This window comes from Bufo gargarizans, chromosome 3 (assembly GCF_014858855.1).
Source record: "Bufo gargarizans isolate SCDJY-AF-19 chromosome 3, ASM1485885v1, whole genome shotgun sequence".
Classification (NCBI taxonomy): Eukaryota; Metazoa; Chordata; class Amphibia; order Anura; family Bufonidae; genus Bufo; species Bufo gargarizans.
Window position 1 is genome coordinate 233,106,411 of NC_058082.1, and position 15,289 is coordinate 233,121,699.

The window sequence follows — 15,289 nt, forward strand, 5'->3', positions numbered from 1 at the left end:
CGGGACAGGTCACACATGTGATTGGGGAGTCTTCGGTTCCGACTCCTTTGCAGGCAGACGCGGAAGTGCATGCGCATGGTCGCCGGAGGGGAAGACCACCGGGGTCTTAGAGGAAGATTGACCGGACTGGTGGCGGCACGCAGCGGCCGGCATTGTCTCCGGTATCACCTGCGGGTTCCGTTCCGGCGTCCGTGCCGACGCGATCATGTATTCATGCTGGGCCGCTCGAGCATCAGAGTGCACGCTCGAGAGGAGGTTCGCAAAAGGATACGCGGCCGAACGTACGCGCATCTTATTTGCTACGCCGGCCGCTGACGGGGAAAATACCTGTACGTAAATTCTAGTAGATTAGAGGGCAGGCATGGGTTAAGTGTCTAAGGACCAGCCTAGGCCGTGCAAGTGTCAGGGATTAGGATCAGTATACTGTATGACCTATGAAGAACAGACACAGGGCACGTTGTGATTGGCTAGCAGGGACTTTAAAGGTGATCTCCCTGGCTGGTCAGTGCCCACTGTTGTTTTGACAACCCGGGTGTATGTTGCAGTTCATATTCTCCCAGACTTACAAGTGCTAGACCTCTGTCTTCCTCGATTTATCTCTAGAGACTGCCTCTGGATACCTCATCTTTGCTGAACGGTTTGTCTCATGTATCACCTTGGATCGTACCCTGGAAATCCTGACATCTCATCCCTAGGTACCACGTTACATGGACTAATACTGCGCATAAGAACTTTGGCCTGGTCACTGGTTGTCCCCTTGGTGTTTCCCTGCACGAGTTATTATTCGGGTTGGTTACCTGTAAATGCTTACTGGTTTGGACTGTACTGCCTTTTTTTAAATAAATCCACTATTGTTTAACCTCTGTCTGGTTGCTTAGGGTTCTGCACCATTACAAACTCCCATTGAAAAGACCATACCAGAATGCAGATTTTGAGAGCAAGGCTCTGTGCAGGAATTTAGCCAGCAAGGAATGCTGGGTGATTTCTAATTCTAACGTCTTCAAATTTGGGAATGCAGCTGTGGACTTAATATAAGCTGCAAGTAGTACAATATATTAGTAGTTGGACTGGAGGATCAATTAATGTGTACAAAACCTGCTAGTTGCCTTGGCATTAACATACTGTATTCTGCATTGATACATACTGAAACAAGAAACACTGTTAAGGAGGATATTTACAGTTCATTGCCAGCACACAGATGAAGCATAATTCCATGCCTACTTCCTGTTATTAGTCTGTTTTCAGCTCCCTGTTTGTAAGTGAGTGACACAGAGTTTATGTCACCGCCAGTTCTGTGAGAAGATATGGCAGACGTTCTTCTCTACCTCTTGTATGATGTTCTTTGTTTTGGTTTCACTTTCTCATCTACTTTCCTTCTGCCAGGTGTCACTTATTTCAACTAATCGTCTTCCTTTATAATCCCTCCCATACTGCCTCACTTTGCGGTTTATACTACTTCCTGGATAAGGTGTTCACTGCTGGAGGCTGCTTCTGCTGTTTGTTCAGATAAGTAATTTACTTTATTGTGTTTCCTTGCTGACTTGATTCTAGGTGACCCTGACTCCATCCTTATTAAGTGCAGGGAGTCGGTGGTTGTGTCCCCTCACTATTATAGGGTTTTCAGGTGTCACACAGTATTAGGTACACGGGCATGCAATCGTCTACCATACAGACCCTTGCATGTGCAGTGCAGTCAGGGAGAGCTCTTGGGGTTTTATAGGGCTCACCTATAAGCTCCTTAGTTTGGGATCAAGCCAGTCGCTTGTTTATTTATATGTTCCAGCTATCTGCTAACTTCATCCGTGACAGTTTAACAGGTTGCCTGAGATTCCATGGGCTATGCTTGGTCAACAACACTTCCACTTCTAGGAACAATAAAGTTGACTATTATTTTAAACACGAGGTAAGCATTACAATTTTAGTCCCTTAACCCACAGACAGATTAGGAGAAATGAAACAGAGCTGTAGTCCTGAAAATTAAAATACTAACATTCACTACAGTTTCTCTAGAATTTGTGGGAATCCAGCAAGGGAATAAAATAGTATTATGAATACTTAAACCTCAGTTTTTAAAATAATGACATACACTAGTTACATAGTTGGTAAGGTTGGAAAAAGACAAAGGTCCATGAAATCTAACCTATAATCCTACAGTGTGGATTCTGAGGAAGGCAGAAACAATTTCCATTCCAAAATAGTAGAGGAAATATCAATAATTGGCTGGATCAATGTCCTGTTTCCAGAAATCTTCTGCCCATAACCTGCAAAATGTTTACATTCAAGAAAGGCATCAATACCTCCTCTCACAGCGAGTTCAAGAGTCTTGCTGCTATTACAGTAAAGAATGCCATCTATATTTGTAAGAGTATAGGGTATAATGCTAATTATGTTAGTTTATTAGAAACATTTATGGCGCTGGAGCAATGGGCAAACATGGCTCCCGCTGGCACATGCCAGCAGGTCTCCGCTGTTTCAAAACAAACACCTTTAGATGCTGTGATCATGTGAGCTCACGGCATCTAAAGGGTGAAAAACCTGGAAGCTCTATCTTCGAGACTTCTTACCGGCATCCTCTGCACCCAGTGAGGATGCCGGTAATTGATTTTAATACGCTGAGGCTCGCTGAAGAGGCTCAGGGTATTAAGGCTCCAATTCTTATTTTGGCCACCACATGGCAGTCAAACATAAATGAGCAATTCTAAGCAATAACAGAATTTAAAAAATCCACGATTGTTCAGAATTTTTTAAAAATTAAGATTTTGCACGTTTAAATATGAGCTTCAAAATCATAACAAAAAAGTAAACATATTTAAATTTTTTTTTAAATAAGTTTAAATCAGCCCTCTTTCCGTATAATACATTTTTTTATATAAAAATATTTTTGCAATATGTTCATTGCTTCTCTTACCCCCAAAAATGTAATCAAAAAGTCACACACACTCCAAAATGGTATCAATAAAAAGTACAGATTGTCCTGCAAAAAAATTAGACCCCCCCCCCCCCCCCCCCACACACACACACACACACACCTCAGTAGCTATAGCAATAAAAAAGTTATGGGGGTCAGAATATGGTGATGTAAAAAAAAATAATATTTAGACAGAGAATAAAGGACATGGGTCAGTGCTGCAAACAGAACGCCGTGGGAACAAATCCTGCAAAGAGGTGGAGGAATTGCATTTTTTTCCAATTCCACCCGATTTGGAATTTTTTTACCACTTTCCACTACATTGTATGCCATAATAAATGGTGGCATTAGAAAGTACAACTTGTTCCACAAAAAAATAATCCCTTGTACAGCTGTATGAACAGAAATATAAAAAGTTATGGCTCAAGGAAGGTACGCAAAAACAAACAAAAAAAAAAAACGCAGGTATCCTAAGGGTTAAAATAAGGCCCTTATCTGACATTAGTGACTAAATCTTTTACATCTGCAAAAATAGCATTGTATTATTTCTAGCTCAAAAGATATGACAATATGACACAAGTAGTGCAATAATGTTTTGTGCTACTAAATCAGCAGAAGCTAGTAAATAAAAAAAAAATGTAAATTATAAATTATTTTAAAAGATCAAGGGAAGCAATATCACATGAAAAGATCTATTCATTTACATGAATTCTTCATATTCTTGGAGGCATGCGAAATGTTCAAGCTGTTTTCCGTTTTTAGCTTTAAAGTATTTGCATAATCAGAAAATCTAAATAATTCACAGACTCCTGGAGGAGGTTGTGGATTTGTGGCATTCACATGCATGATTAGTATTTAAAAAAAACATTGCCCTATGTAGTCAGCAGTAGATGCTATACGCTTGATACATAGGATAGATGCTTATTTGTGGGCTATGAATAGACAAATTTGAAGGAACACCAAAGGCCCAATGCAAAGTGACAAAGCTACAGGTGATTTGTCAGATACGAGCGATAATCCCCTTTCCTTGTCTAGCTCATCAATGTGTTAATCCATACATTTGTAGAGCTGAATGAAGGGATATGAATCTTGAAGAATAATTGGTATATATACGTCTACTTACTGTATGTAAAGAACTTAAAGTGTAAGGGCTGTTTCACACGAGCGGATGCCGTGCGTGACATCCGCTCCGTGAATGACAGCCAAGACTACGAAATCACAGTGAGATAAAGTTGTCACTGTGATTTCGTAGTAAAGAGATCACAGAGAGGCACGGAGCATTATCAATCATGTTACTGCTCCGTGCTTCTGCTGTCTGCATCGGAGCGGATGTCATGCACGGCATCCGCTCGTGTGAAACAGCCCTAACTGTTGTTTCAGTTTATTTTTTATATAGTGCAGGGACAGGGAAGTCAAACATGTTTGTAATATTAGGAAAATATGTTTATTTCTACTAGAAAATGGGGTGTTAAGAGTTTTCTTAGTAAAGCTCTAACAGCGTTGCTAAGGAGAGTCTTTCTTCAGTCTTCAGTGTTTTACTGAGCACTAAAGAAGCCTGTGTGTAATATAAGATGCATCCAGCCTGCCTTGTCACTACCCCAGTAGCTCAGTTACCACTTTCCTAAGGCCTGTTTCATATTTGCGATAAGCAGATCCACGAATACTGGCTGCTACCGCACACTGCTGAGATGTCCGGCCGCTCCTCGGCATATTTGCTGGGTTGCGGCCCGATCTCCGCCAGTTCCCATTATAGTGAATGGGGCCGGACGATATCTCGGCAGCGCAAGGTATTTACGGATCTGGCAAGCTGTTCCCGTCTGGAAAAGCCTGCCGGATCTGCTTTCTGCAAACGTGAAACAAGCCTAAGAAGACTGTTTAAACTGAAACAGTTACACTTTATAGGAAATCTGTCATCAACTTGATGCTGATAAAATGTATCACCATCAATAGGAAAATCTATACAAACATCCCATACCTATTTCATTAAATCCACTGTAACCGAGCTCTTGTCTGCTTAGTCCAAGCTCTTCCAGATCCATGCACTTAAATCCTCGAGGGCACTGGTATCCTTCTCCATCTGGTGAACAGTGAGTATCCGGAATGGCAAGATTATTCCAAGTTACATTTCTGGAATAATTATAAAATAAATAATACATTAAACTGAAGACCAAGCAATACATTACTCTAAAAGAAAAGAACATGGAATACACCAGCTATTAATACATAGAAAATACTAACTAGTATAGGACCTCCATGGAAATATTGGAAGTATATACATATTTTCAAGTGTTCCTAAATAAGCGCAAACAGTAATTGTTATGCAGTTTAATGATTCACCACATGTAAGGCAGGGGCTACGCGGTGATCTTGGCCGAGATACCCATCACAAAAGCAAAAATCACTGTGCTTGTGGTTGCAGCACGACTTATAAGTTGCCGTGAGCCCAATGTCGCAGCCAAGATCACAATGTAGCTCCAGCCTTACTCACTGATCCTAACATCACATTACAGAAGTAGGGCTCATGCACACGAATATGCCCCGTGCTGCGGACCTCAAATAGTGTTCCGTAATGCACAGGCAGCGGCCGTGTGCTCACCATTTGCAGATGCAGACCCATTCACTTGAATGTGTCTACTATCAGCAAGTTTCAGTCACATGTTCTAATTTTTTGTAGTGCAGAAGCACAAACCGAAATCCCACGGAAGCACTCCGTAGTGCTTTCACGGGCCTCTGCTCGGTATCTTTCGCATTGAAGACCCATTCAAGTGAATGGGTCTGCACTGTGATACAGAGCGCACATGTCCGGTGCCCGTATATTGCGTATGGGCCACACACATTTGTGTGGATGAGTACTTATACTGAACCTTAGCAAAATATTCTGAATCTAGCTAAATCCGGTGGCTCAGCTGAGATTCAGGAGGATTTCAATTTTCGGACTTAATAGGTCCTGGGATGGCATGGAAGGTTGTGGATCATTTTATATTTTCCTTTAACATATTTCAAGTTACTGGTAACATATACACAGGCAAGCACAGGGAAGGCACAATTCATGTCTCTGCTGCCTTTCTCAGGACTTTCTTTTCCGTCCTGCATAACGGAAACCAGACGGATCAGTTATGCTTGCCCATAGACATCTATTATGACAGATCAAAATGGAATGTCTCTAAAGGTTTCCTTTCAGAATTCCATCTTACGAATTCCATTATTTTCCATTATAACCATGTTATAACGGAAAGTGATAACAGAGTTCATTCCCCTCATGTAAACCCGCCGTCACACTGCTCGTTTCCATGGTTACGATTGCATGTTACAATTGGTTATTGCAGGATGGAAACGAGCAGTGCATAATGTGATTGGAAAAAATGAATCCAGCCAGCAAAGGAAGCAATATGGATAATATTAATACATTAGTAAGTGGCTTGTATTAACTTCCTCTTCGTAATACATGCTACTGTATTTGCTGAGGTGACACAACCCCTTGAACCCCATTTAATATCAGTTCTTTCAAATCCATATGAAAAAAATCTGTGTCTACTAGAATGGCTACACGGATTCCAAATTAGGAGGAATGGCACGTTTCATATAAATCGATTTGTTCATCCAAATGAATTTTAAGTCTAGGAGGGAGTGTCCCTTTACAGACAATTAACTAATGTGCCTGCAGATTAACATGGGTGCACAAGATAATCTTGAGCATGGCCAGGGGCGGATTGAAAACTTAAAGTGGCCCTTGAAAAAAAACTAAAAGTGGCCTCATGTTGTAGGTGGGTCCAAATCAACAGAAGTAGGCAGGGTCAGTAATACTGTAGTGCTGTACAAAATACCTCCCCAGAAGAACCAAATACCACAGTGCGGCACAAAATACTGCAGCCCGCGCCACAGTATGAAATTGTATCATCGTCCTGAGGACAGCAATACAATTGAATTCAGGAGGGCACCTATGGTGCATAAGTACCTTGATGCTCCTACATTAATTAATGTTGAAAGCATAAAATCTTTACGTACTTGGCTGGCAACCATGAGGAGGGCTTCGGGCAGCCCCCTGGGCATCGGCCAACTGGGAAATTTCCCTGTAAGGTCTATGGCCAATCCGCCCCTGGTGCACGGCGATATTAATCTACCAGCAGAGGGGGCGTTCATTCAGTTGAACAAAATAATTTGTATGAATTTATTCGCTCAAATTTTGTGACAAGATTGGTGCAGAATGCTGTGCTGAAAAGGCAAATTGCTTGCAAAAGTAAAGTATTTTTTTATCGTGCAAAACTAGAAAAACATAAATACCATATAATTTTGGTAATCCTACTGACCCACAGAATAAAGTTATCACATCAATTATATCACACTTTGAATGCCATTAATAACAAAACAAAACTTGTATGCTGTCTCCTCAAAAACATTAATAAAAGTTATGAAATATATCATATGTATCATCTGCCATCTTACAACTATGTTGATTTGATTGGGAAAAAAATGAAGGCTTTTGAAGTGCAAAGATAAAAAAACTGAAGAAGAACAGTGGTTAAGCATAGTAACCCATTGAATGTTGACTGAAAGGGAACAATATGCTCTGTGCATACGTCTCAGCCCCATAGAATATATTTAGTGGGTCAATGGGAAACTTATTACAGTAAAGTATCAGAGTGAACTTATCACTTGTCCACAGGAAAGGTGACAAGCATCTGATCAGTGGAGGTCTGACTGCCAGGACCCCGCTGTTCACAAGAATAGTGGTCTTGTGAGACAATATGAGAGGACTGGCAGCTCGAGCATGTGCATGGCCTCTCCCTTCATTCTCTATGGAACTACTTGGAATAGTCAAGACCTGTATTTCTGGTAGTCCCATCACACATGCTGAACCCGCTGCTCTAGTCTTTCTGCTGTATGGGACCACTGTTCTCATTAAAGTGGGGGTCCTGGCAGTCAGACACCCACTGATTGGATGCTTATCTCTTCTCCTGTGGATTGGGGATAAGTTAATATTGCAGGCACAGCCAATTAAGTATTTAAAAGAGGCAAATGTGGAAAAACAAGCATCCAGATCCTTTTGACTAATTGTGCTCAGATAAACTTCCTTAGGTCCAATGCTCTTCACTGCAAAATGAATTATATACTAAATGTACAGCCTTGGAGAAGCAACCTGAAGGTTATCACTTCCCCAAAACCTTTGGAGTTGGTATACTGTTGGGCCACTTTCAGCAAATTCAACATTCTGTCTATTTTTGACCGATGTTGGAATACCAGAAATTTCTAAACCATTAAGCTTTGAGTTACAGTATAATGTATAATACACCCTTTTAAGCCCAATCTTAGAAATGTGCACATGCACAATAGTATCACATTGCTCGTTTCTATCTTGCACATCTATCCATACCACAAACAAAACCAAAAACTGCATAAATGGACAAGTGATGTTTACAGCATTTCTTACATATTCAGCTTCATATTAATGACACCTATTACCTCACTCAATGAGACAGCTGTTTGATGGTTGGGCAAGAGTTTATTTTATGCCACCAGGAAAATAATTACATAGGCCAGCTGAGCTTGGTCAACATCTGCCATCCACAAATCAGTTTTCAGTCAAGCACTTAATGAGCCCTAGGGCTTTAGATTTTCAGCAATATTCCAGCTATTTTTAACTTGGTCTCAACTGGTATAAACTGTATTACTATTAAATCTTAAATTTATTCAAAAACTGGCATTTTTTATACACATTATGGCAGCATGCTCAAATCAATCTCCATTGAGCTTTGAATGACCATTGCAATAAAAATGAGAAAATCAGCTGGGAGGCACTGACCTTTCGCCATCCTAAAATAGCATATCTGTCTGCTCCTGCCTCCCTTTTCCATGCAGAAAGTTCAATACAAAGTGAACTTTGACTACGCATTTTACGAGTCTTCTAAATTTAGTCTCTTTATAAACTTTCAATGTGGTATTTTCCTGTGTGCTGTAAATCTTTCCAATAGTTATTAGTTTGAATCTTTCTCCTAGTATATACTAAGCTAGGCTTCCTTAGAGTTTATATCTCTTCCAGTAAAAAGGCAGCAACTCTACTGCTAACTGTATAAAGATATAGAAAACCTTGTTTTATAACCAAGATGAATATGAAAAATACAAAATATAGTTGCAAAGTCTCTTGACACCTTAAGCAATGTTCACACTAGCAATCACTTGAATAGGGTTGAGGTGAAACATCAGGCGCAACTTAGGAAATAATGCCGCTATAGTATTTTTGAAAAGCAGAAAGCCACTTGAAAAGCATATTGGGGGTCATTTACGAACAGATATACGCCAGTTTTGTGGCATATAGCTGGCAAAGATTCTGTCGCATGCCATGTTGCAGCAGAATCTGCAACTTCGTCCATGCAAACCCCAGGTGTAAAAAAATGGGCATTGCGTGGCGGGGAAGGGGACAGGCCAGTAGGCCTGTCTCATTCTTCATTTTCTATGCCTGGTTTATGCGTAGAAAATAGCCTAAATGTAAGACACTATAGAAGAAGAGGCAGCTTTCAGTGAGTTGAATAATTGTGCTTTTAATCCAAGAAAAAATGGTACAAGTACATTTGGGTTGCTTATACCATCTTTTTAAAAAAATTAAAAGCACTATTATTCAACTTGCTGGAAGCTGCCTCTTTTTCTATACTGATCATATGAATGGGCTTTTGGATACAGTTCTGGAGGCGTGAATATAGGTTCCCAGGACTTTATTCCTCTGGTGGGTACTGTTGCATTCTAAATTTAAGACAGCAAAGAAACTGTCTTACATTTAGAATCGGTGGTGGATACGCTGAAGTTATGTAGAGGTCGGCGCCTCTACATAACTTCCGCGATCCACCACCAGCACAGGTTATTAAGACCAGTGTCTAAAACGTTGGTCTTAATACATGTGCCCCATTGTCTTTGCATTGGAATGAACAGGAGAGGCATAGCTCCTAGCATCTTCCTAGGAGGAAGCGCTGTTGGTGATAAGAGCAAAGTGCTGGGTCTGATGAGACTAAAATATAATCCAGGAGACTGAAAATAACATTTAGAAGTAAAGATTGAGCACTCTAAGGTATCATGCACATGGTAAGGAGATGCATAGCTCCTAGCTCTTTCCTAGGAGGAAGAGCTGTTGGTGATAGGAGCAAAGTTAGATAGGAGTCTGATGAGACTAGAATATAATCCAGGATAATGAAAATAACATTTAAAGTAAAGCTAAGGTATCATGCACATGGTAAAGCTGTGTCCAAGGACCATGAGCCACCCTCACTGGCACCTTACCAGTCTATATTACAAAAAAAACTAAAAGACGAAAATGTTCACTTCTTCTATTAAATCAGTCATATTAACTATTTTATGAGATATCACATTCACAATCCATTTTAGGCTGCTTTCACACTAGCGTTCGCTGGTCCGTTCGTGAGCTCCGTTTGAAGGGGCTCACGAGCGGACCCGAACGCAGCCGTCCAGCCCTGATGCAGTCTGAATGGAGCGGATCCGCTCAGACTGCATCAGTCTGGCGGCGTTCAGCCTCCGCTCCGCTCGCCTCCGCACGGACAGGCGGACAGCTGAACGCTGCTTGCAGCGTTCGGGTGTCCGCCTGGCCGTGCGGAGGCGTGCGGATCCGCCCAGACTTACAATGTAAGTCAATGGGGACGGATCTGTTTGAAGATGTCACCCTGTGGCTCAATCTTCAGGCGGATCCGTCCCCCATTGACTTTACATTGAAAGTCTGGACGGATCCGTCCGAGGCTATTTTCACACTTAGCTTTTTTTAGCTAATATAATGCAGACGGATCCGTTCTGAACGGAGCCTCCGTCTGCATTATTATGAGCGGATCCGTTCAGAACGGATCCGCCCGAACGCTAGTGTGAAAGTAGCCTTAAAAGCAGAGAATTACATTTCCTATCTAGAAAATTAACTTATCGACTCAAATTCACCACTAACATGGAATACGACGTCATGAGAAAACCGTCTCAGAATTGGTTGGATAAGTAAAAGTGTTCCAAAGTTATTACAATATAAAGTGACATGTCAGATCTGCAAAGTTTGACCTGGTTCTTAAGGTGAAAAATTGCTCAGTCCTGAAGGAGTTAATAGGCTTGTAACATTTTTATTTATTTTTTTGCTAGGATGTATGTAAATATACGTCCTTTCTATTTTTATTAGCCTTGCATTTCTGAACTTCATACAATATGCCAGCACATCTAAAAATTTTCATTTGCTTATTTTGTTGATTCCATCATCTTCCATTCAGATTTGATTTCTTCAACCCCATCTTTTTTAAATGCTGACATGAAGAATTTTCCATCCCCATGTATCCACCTCTGTTACATCTTCATGTGAGTCACTCCAGCTGACTCACCAGAATCAAAGCCTTCATGTTCATACTCAAATTAATGTGTCACTTCAATGACTTGACTAAGCACTATTTAAGGGCTCACAATTCATATTTAATTGTTCATATGACACAGTAGCTCATTTGTCTATGTATGTCTTGTCTTCTTGATATTTTAAGATCTACAACATGTTGTTATCATGACTAATAGGAAGCATAGTTCAGCTATTTCCTAATATCTACATGACATGAACGTTAATTTCTTCCATACTCTATAAATAAATACATCTTTCAACTAGAGCAATAATTTTTACATTACAATAGCTAATCTTCATTGCCATGGTGAAATAGCTGAGCCAACATTGTAGCAAAGATCTGGACCATGATGCAGTACAATGCATTTAATAATTATAGTATTTGCTTTCTGAACTCATGGTAACACATTGTGGGTCATTTATCATGGCTACTTACTGCAGTTTTTGACATTCCCATTGTGCAACTTTTTAAATGCCTGTACGCCTAATTTTAGGCGCATGTACCTTTTTTATGCCTTTTTTGCCATTATGACATGACAGGGGTGGGATGGGGGCCATCGGCTATTCACTAACATTAACACCAGGAAACTGGAGTAAAAGACGTCTGAAATCTAATCCAGTCAGGGGATGGGGTAGATCTAGGCACACAGACTGCCAGAGGATGTGCCTAAATGTATGACAAGGCATGTGCCTCATCATAAATTAGGAGCATCCACTGGCAGTGCAGAGGGTATCAAAGGCTGGCATATAATGACCCCCATTGATTATCACTAAATACGATAAAAGACTGTTCTGCTAGATGAAATGCTTGTAACGATAGTTATTCCCTCCAACTTGTGTATTACAGGAACATTAACCACTTCAACCCCGCTAGCTGAAACCCCCTTAATGACCAGGCCACTTTTTACACTTCTGCACTACACTACTTTCACCGTTTATTGCTCGGTCATGCAACTTACCAGCCAAATGAATTTTACCTCCTTTTCTTCTCACTAATAGAGCTTTCATTTGGTGGTATTTCATTGCTGCTGACATTTTTACTTTTTTTTGTTATTAATCGAAATTTAATGATTTTTTTGCAAAAAAATGACATTTTTCACTTTTTAGCTGTAAAATTTTGCAAAAAAACGACATCCATATATAAATTTTTCGCAAAATTTATTGTTCTACATGTCTTTGATAAAAAAAAATGTTTGGGCATAAAAAAATGGTTTGGGTAAAAGTTATAGCGTTTACAAACTATGGTACAAAAATGAGAATTTCCGCTTTTTGAAGCAGCTCTGACTTTCTGAGCACCTGTCATGTTTCCTGAGGTTCTACAATGCCCAGACAGTAGAAAACCCCCACAAATGACCCCATTTCGGAAAGTAGACACCCTAAGGTATTCGCTGATGGGCATAGTGAGTTCATAGAACTTATTATTTTTTGTCACAAGTTAGCGGAAAATGATGATTTTTTTTTTTTCTTACAAAGTCTCATATTCCACTAACTTGTGACAAAAAAAGAAAAACTTCCATGAACTCACTAAGCCCATAACAAAATACCTTTGGGTGTCTTCTTTCCAAAATGGGGTCACTTGTGGGGTAGTTATACTGCGTTGGCATTTTAGGGGCCCATATGCGTGCAAAGTAGTTTGCAATCAAAATCTGTAAAAAATGACCGGTGAAATCCGAAAGGTGCTCTTTGGAATGTGTGCCCCTTTGCCAACCTAGGCTGCAAAAAAGTGTCACACATCTGGTATCGCCGTACTCAGGAGAAGTTGGGGAATGTGTTTTGGGGTGTCATTTTACATATACCCATGCTGGGTGAGAGAAATATCTTGGCAAAAGACAACTTTTCCCATTTTTTTATACAAAGTTGGCATTTGACCAAGATATTTATCTCACCCAGCATGGGAATATGTAAAATGACATCCCAAAACACATTGCCCAACTTCTCCTGAGTACGGCGATACCAGATGTGTGACACTTTTTTGCAGCCTAGGTGGGCAAAGGGGCACACATTCCAAAGAGCACCTTTAGGATTTCACCAGCCATTTTTTACAGATTTTGATTTCAAACTACTTCGCACACATTAGGGCCTCTAAGTTGCCAGGGCAGTATGACTACCCCACAAGTGACCCCATTTTGGAAAGAAGACACCCCAAGGTATTCCGTGAGGGGCATGGCGAGTTCCTAGAATTTTTTACTTTTTGTCACAAGTTAGTGGAATATGAGACTTTGTAAGAAAAAAAAAGAAATCATCATTTTCCGCTAACTTGTGACAAAAAATAAAAAATGCTAGGAACTCGCCATGCCCCTCACTGAATACCTTGGGGTGTCTTCTTTCCAAAATGGGGTCACTTGTGGGGTAGTTATACTGCCCTGGCATTCTAGGGGCCCTAATGTGTGGTAAGTAGTTTGAAATCAAAATGTGTAAAAAATGACCTGTGAAATCCTAAAGGTGCTCTTTGGAATGTGTGCCCCTTTGCCCACCTAGGCGGCAAAAAAGTGTCACACATGTGGTATCGCCGTACTCAGGAGAAGTTGGGGAATGTGTTTTGTGGTGTCATTTTACATATACCCATGCTGGGTGAGAGAAATATCTTGGCAAAAGACAACTTTTCCCATTTTTTTCTTATACAAAGTTAGCATTTGACCAAGATATTTCTCTCACCCATCATGGGTATATGTTAAATGACACCCCAAAACACATTGCCCAACTTCTCCTGAGTACGGCGATACCACATGTGTGACACTTTTTTGCAGCCTAGATGCGCAAAGCGGGCCAAATTCCTTTTAGGAGGGCATTTTTAGACATTTGGATCCCAGACTTCTTCTCACGCTTTCGGGCCCCTAAAATGCCAGGGCAGTATAAATACCCCACATGTGACCCCATTTTGGAAAGAAGACCCCAAGGTATTCAATGAGGGGCATGGCGAGTTCATAGAAATTTTTTTTTGTATTTTCTCACAAAGTCTCCCTTTCCGCTAACTTGGGACAAAAATTTCAATCTTTCATGCACTCAATATGCCCCTCACGGAATACTTTGGGGTGTCTTCTTTCTGAAATGGGGTCACATGTGGGGTATTTCCACAAGTCTGGAATATAAATGTCTAAAAAATGGATTCCGTGAGGGGTATGGTGAGTTCATGTGAGATTTTATTTTTTGACACAAGTTAGTGGAATATGAGACTTTGTAAGAAAAATAAAATAAAAATAAAATATCTATTTCTGCTAACTTCCGGCAAATTATTTTTCTAAATGGAGCCTTACAGGGGGTGATCAATGACAGGGGGGTGATCAGGGAGTCTGTATGGGGTGATGACCCCCCTGTCATTGATCACCCCCCTGTAAGGCTCCATTCAGACGTCCATATGTGTTTTGCGGATCCGATCCATGTATCCGTGGATCCGTAAAAATCATACGGATGTCTGAATGGAGCCTTACAGGGGGGTGTTCAATGACAGGGGGGTGATCAATGACAGGGGGGTGATCAGGGAATCTATATGGGTGATCACCCCCCTGTCATTGATCACCCCCCTGTAAGGCTCCATTCAGACGTCCGTATGTGTTTTGCGGATCCGATCCATGTATCCGTGGATCCGTAAAAATCATACGGACGTCTGAACGGAGCCTGACAGGGGGGTGATCAATGACAGGGGGGTGATCAGGGAGTCTATATGGGGTGATCAGGGGTTCATAAGGGGTTAATAAGTGACAGGGGGGGTGTAGTGTAGTATAGTGTTTTGTGGTACTTTACACAGCTACCTGTGTCCTCTGGTGGTTGATCTAAACAAAAGGGACCATCAGAGGACCAGGTAGCAGGTATATTAGGTTATCAAAACAGCGTCTAATATACCTGTTAGGGGTTAAAAAAATCGCATCTCCAGCCTGCCAGCGAACGATTGCCGCTGGCAGGCTGGAGATCCTGTCTCTTACCTTCAGTTCCTGTGAACGCACGCGCCTGTGTGCGCGCGTTCACAGGAAGTCTCGGCTCTCGCGAGATGACGCGCCGGCGCGTCACTCTGCGCAGAGCTGCCG

At 41.1% G+C, this 15,289-nt stretch overlaps 1 protein-coding gene across 2 annotated transcripts in view; it reads right to left on the reverse strand.

Moving 5' to 3' along the window:
* The window catches only part of NALCN (sodium leak channel, non-selective), a 759,765-nt gene that overhangs the window by 546,092 nt on the left and 198,384 nt on the right, over positions 1-15,289 (reverse strand). For both annotated transcript variants that reach the window (XM_044284936.1, XM_044284935.1), the window contains one exon: positions 4,884-5,035. In XM_044284936.1, coding sequence (XP_044140871.1) covers positions 4,884-5,035 — 152 coding nt within the window. The remainder of the gene's footprint in view (positions 1-4,883; positions 5,036-15,289) is intronic.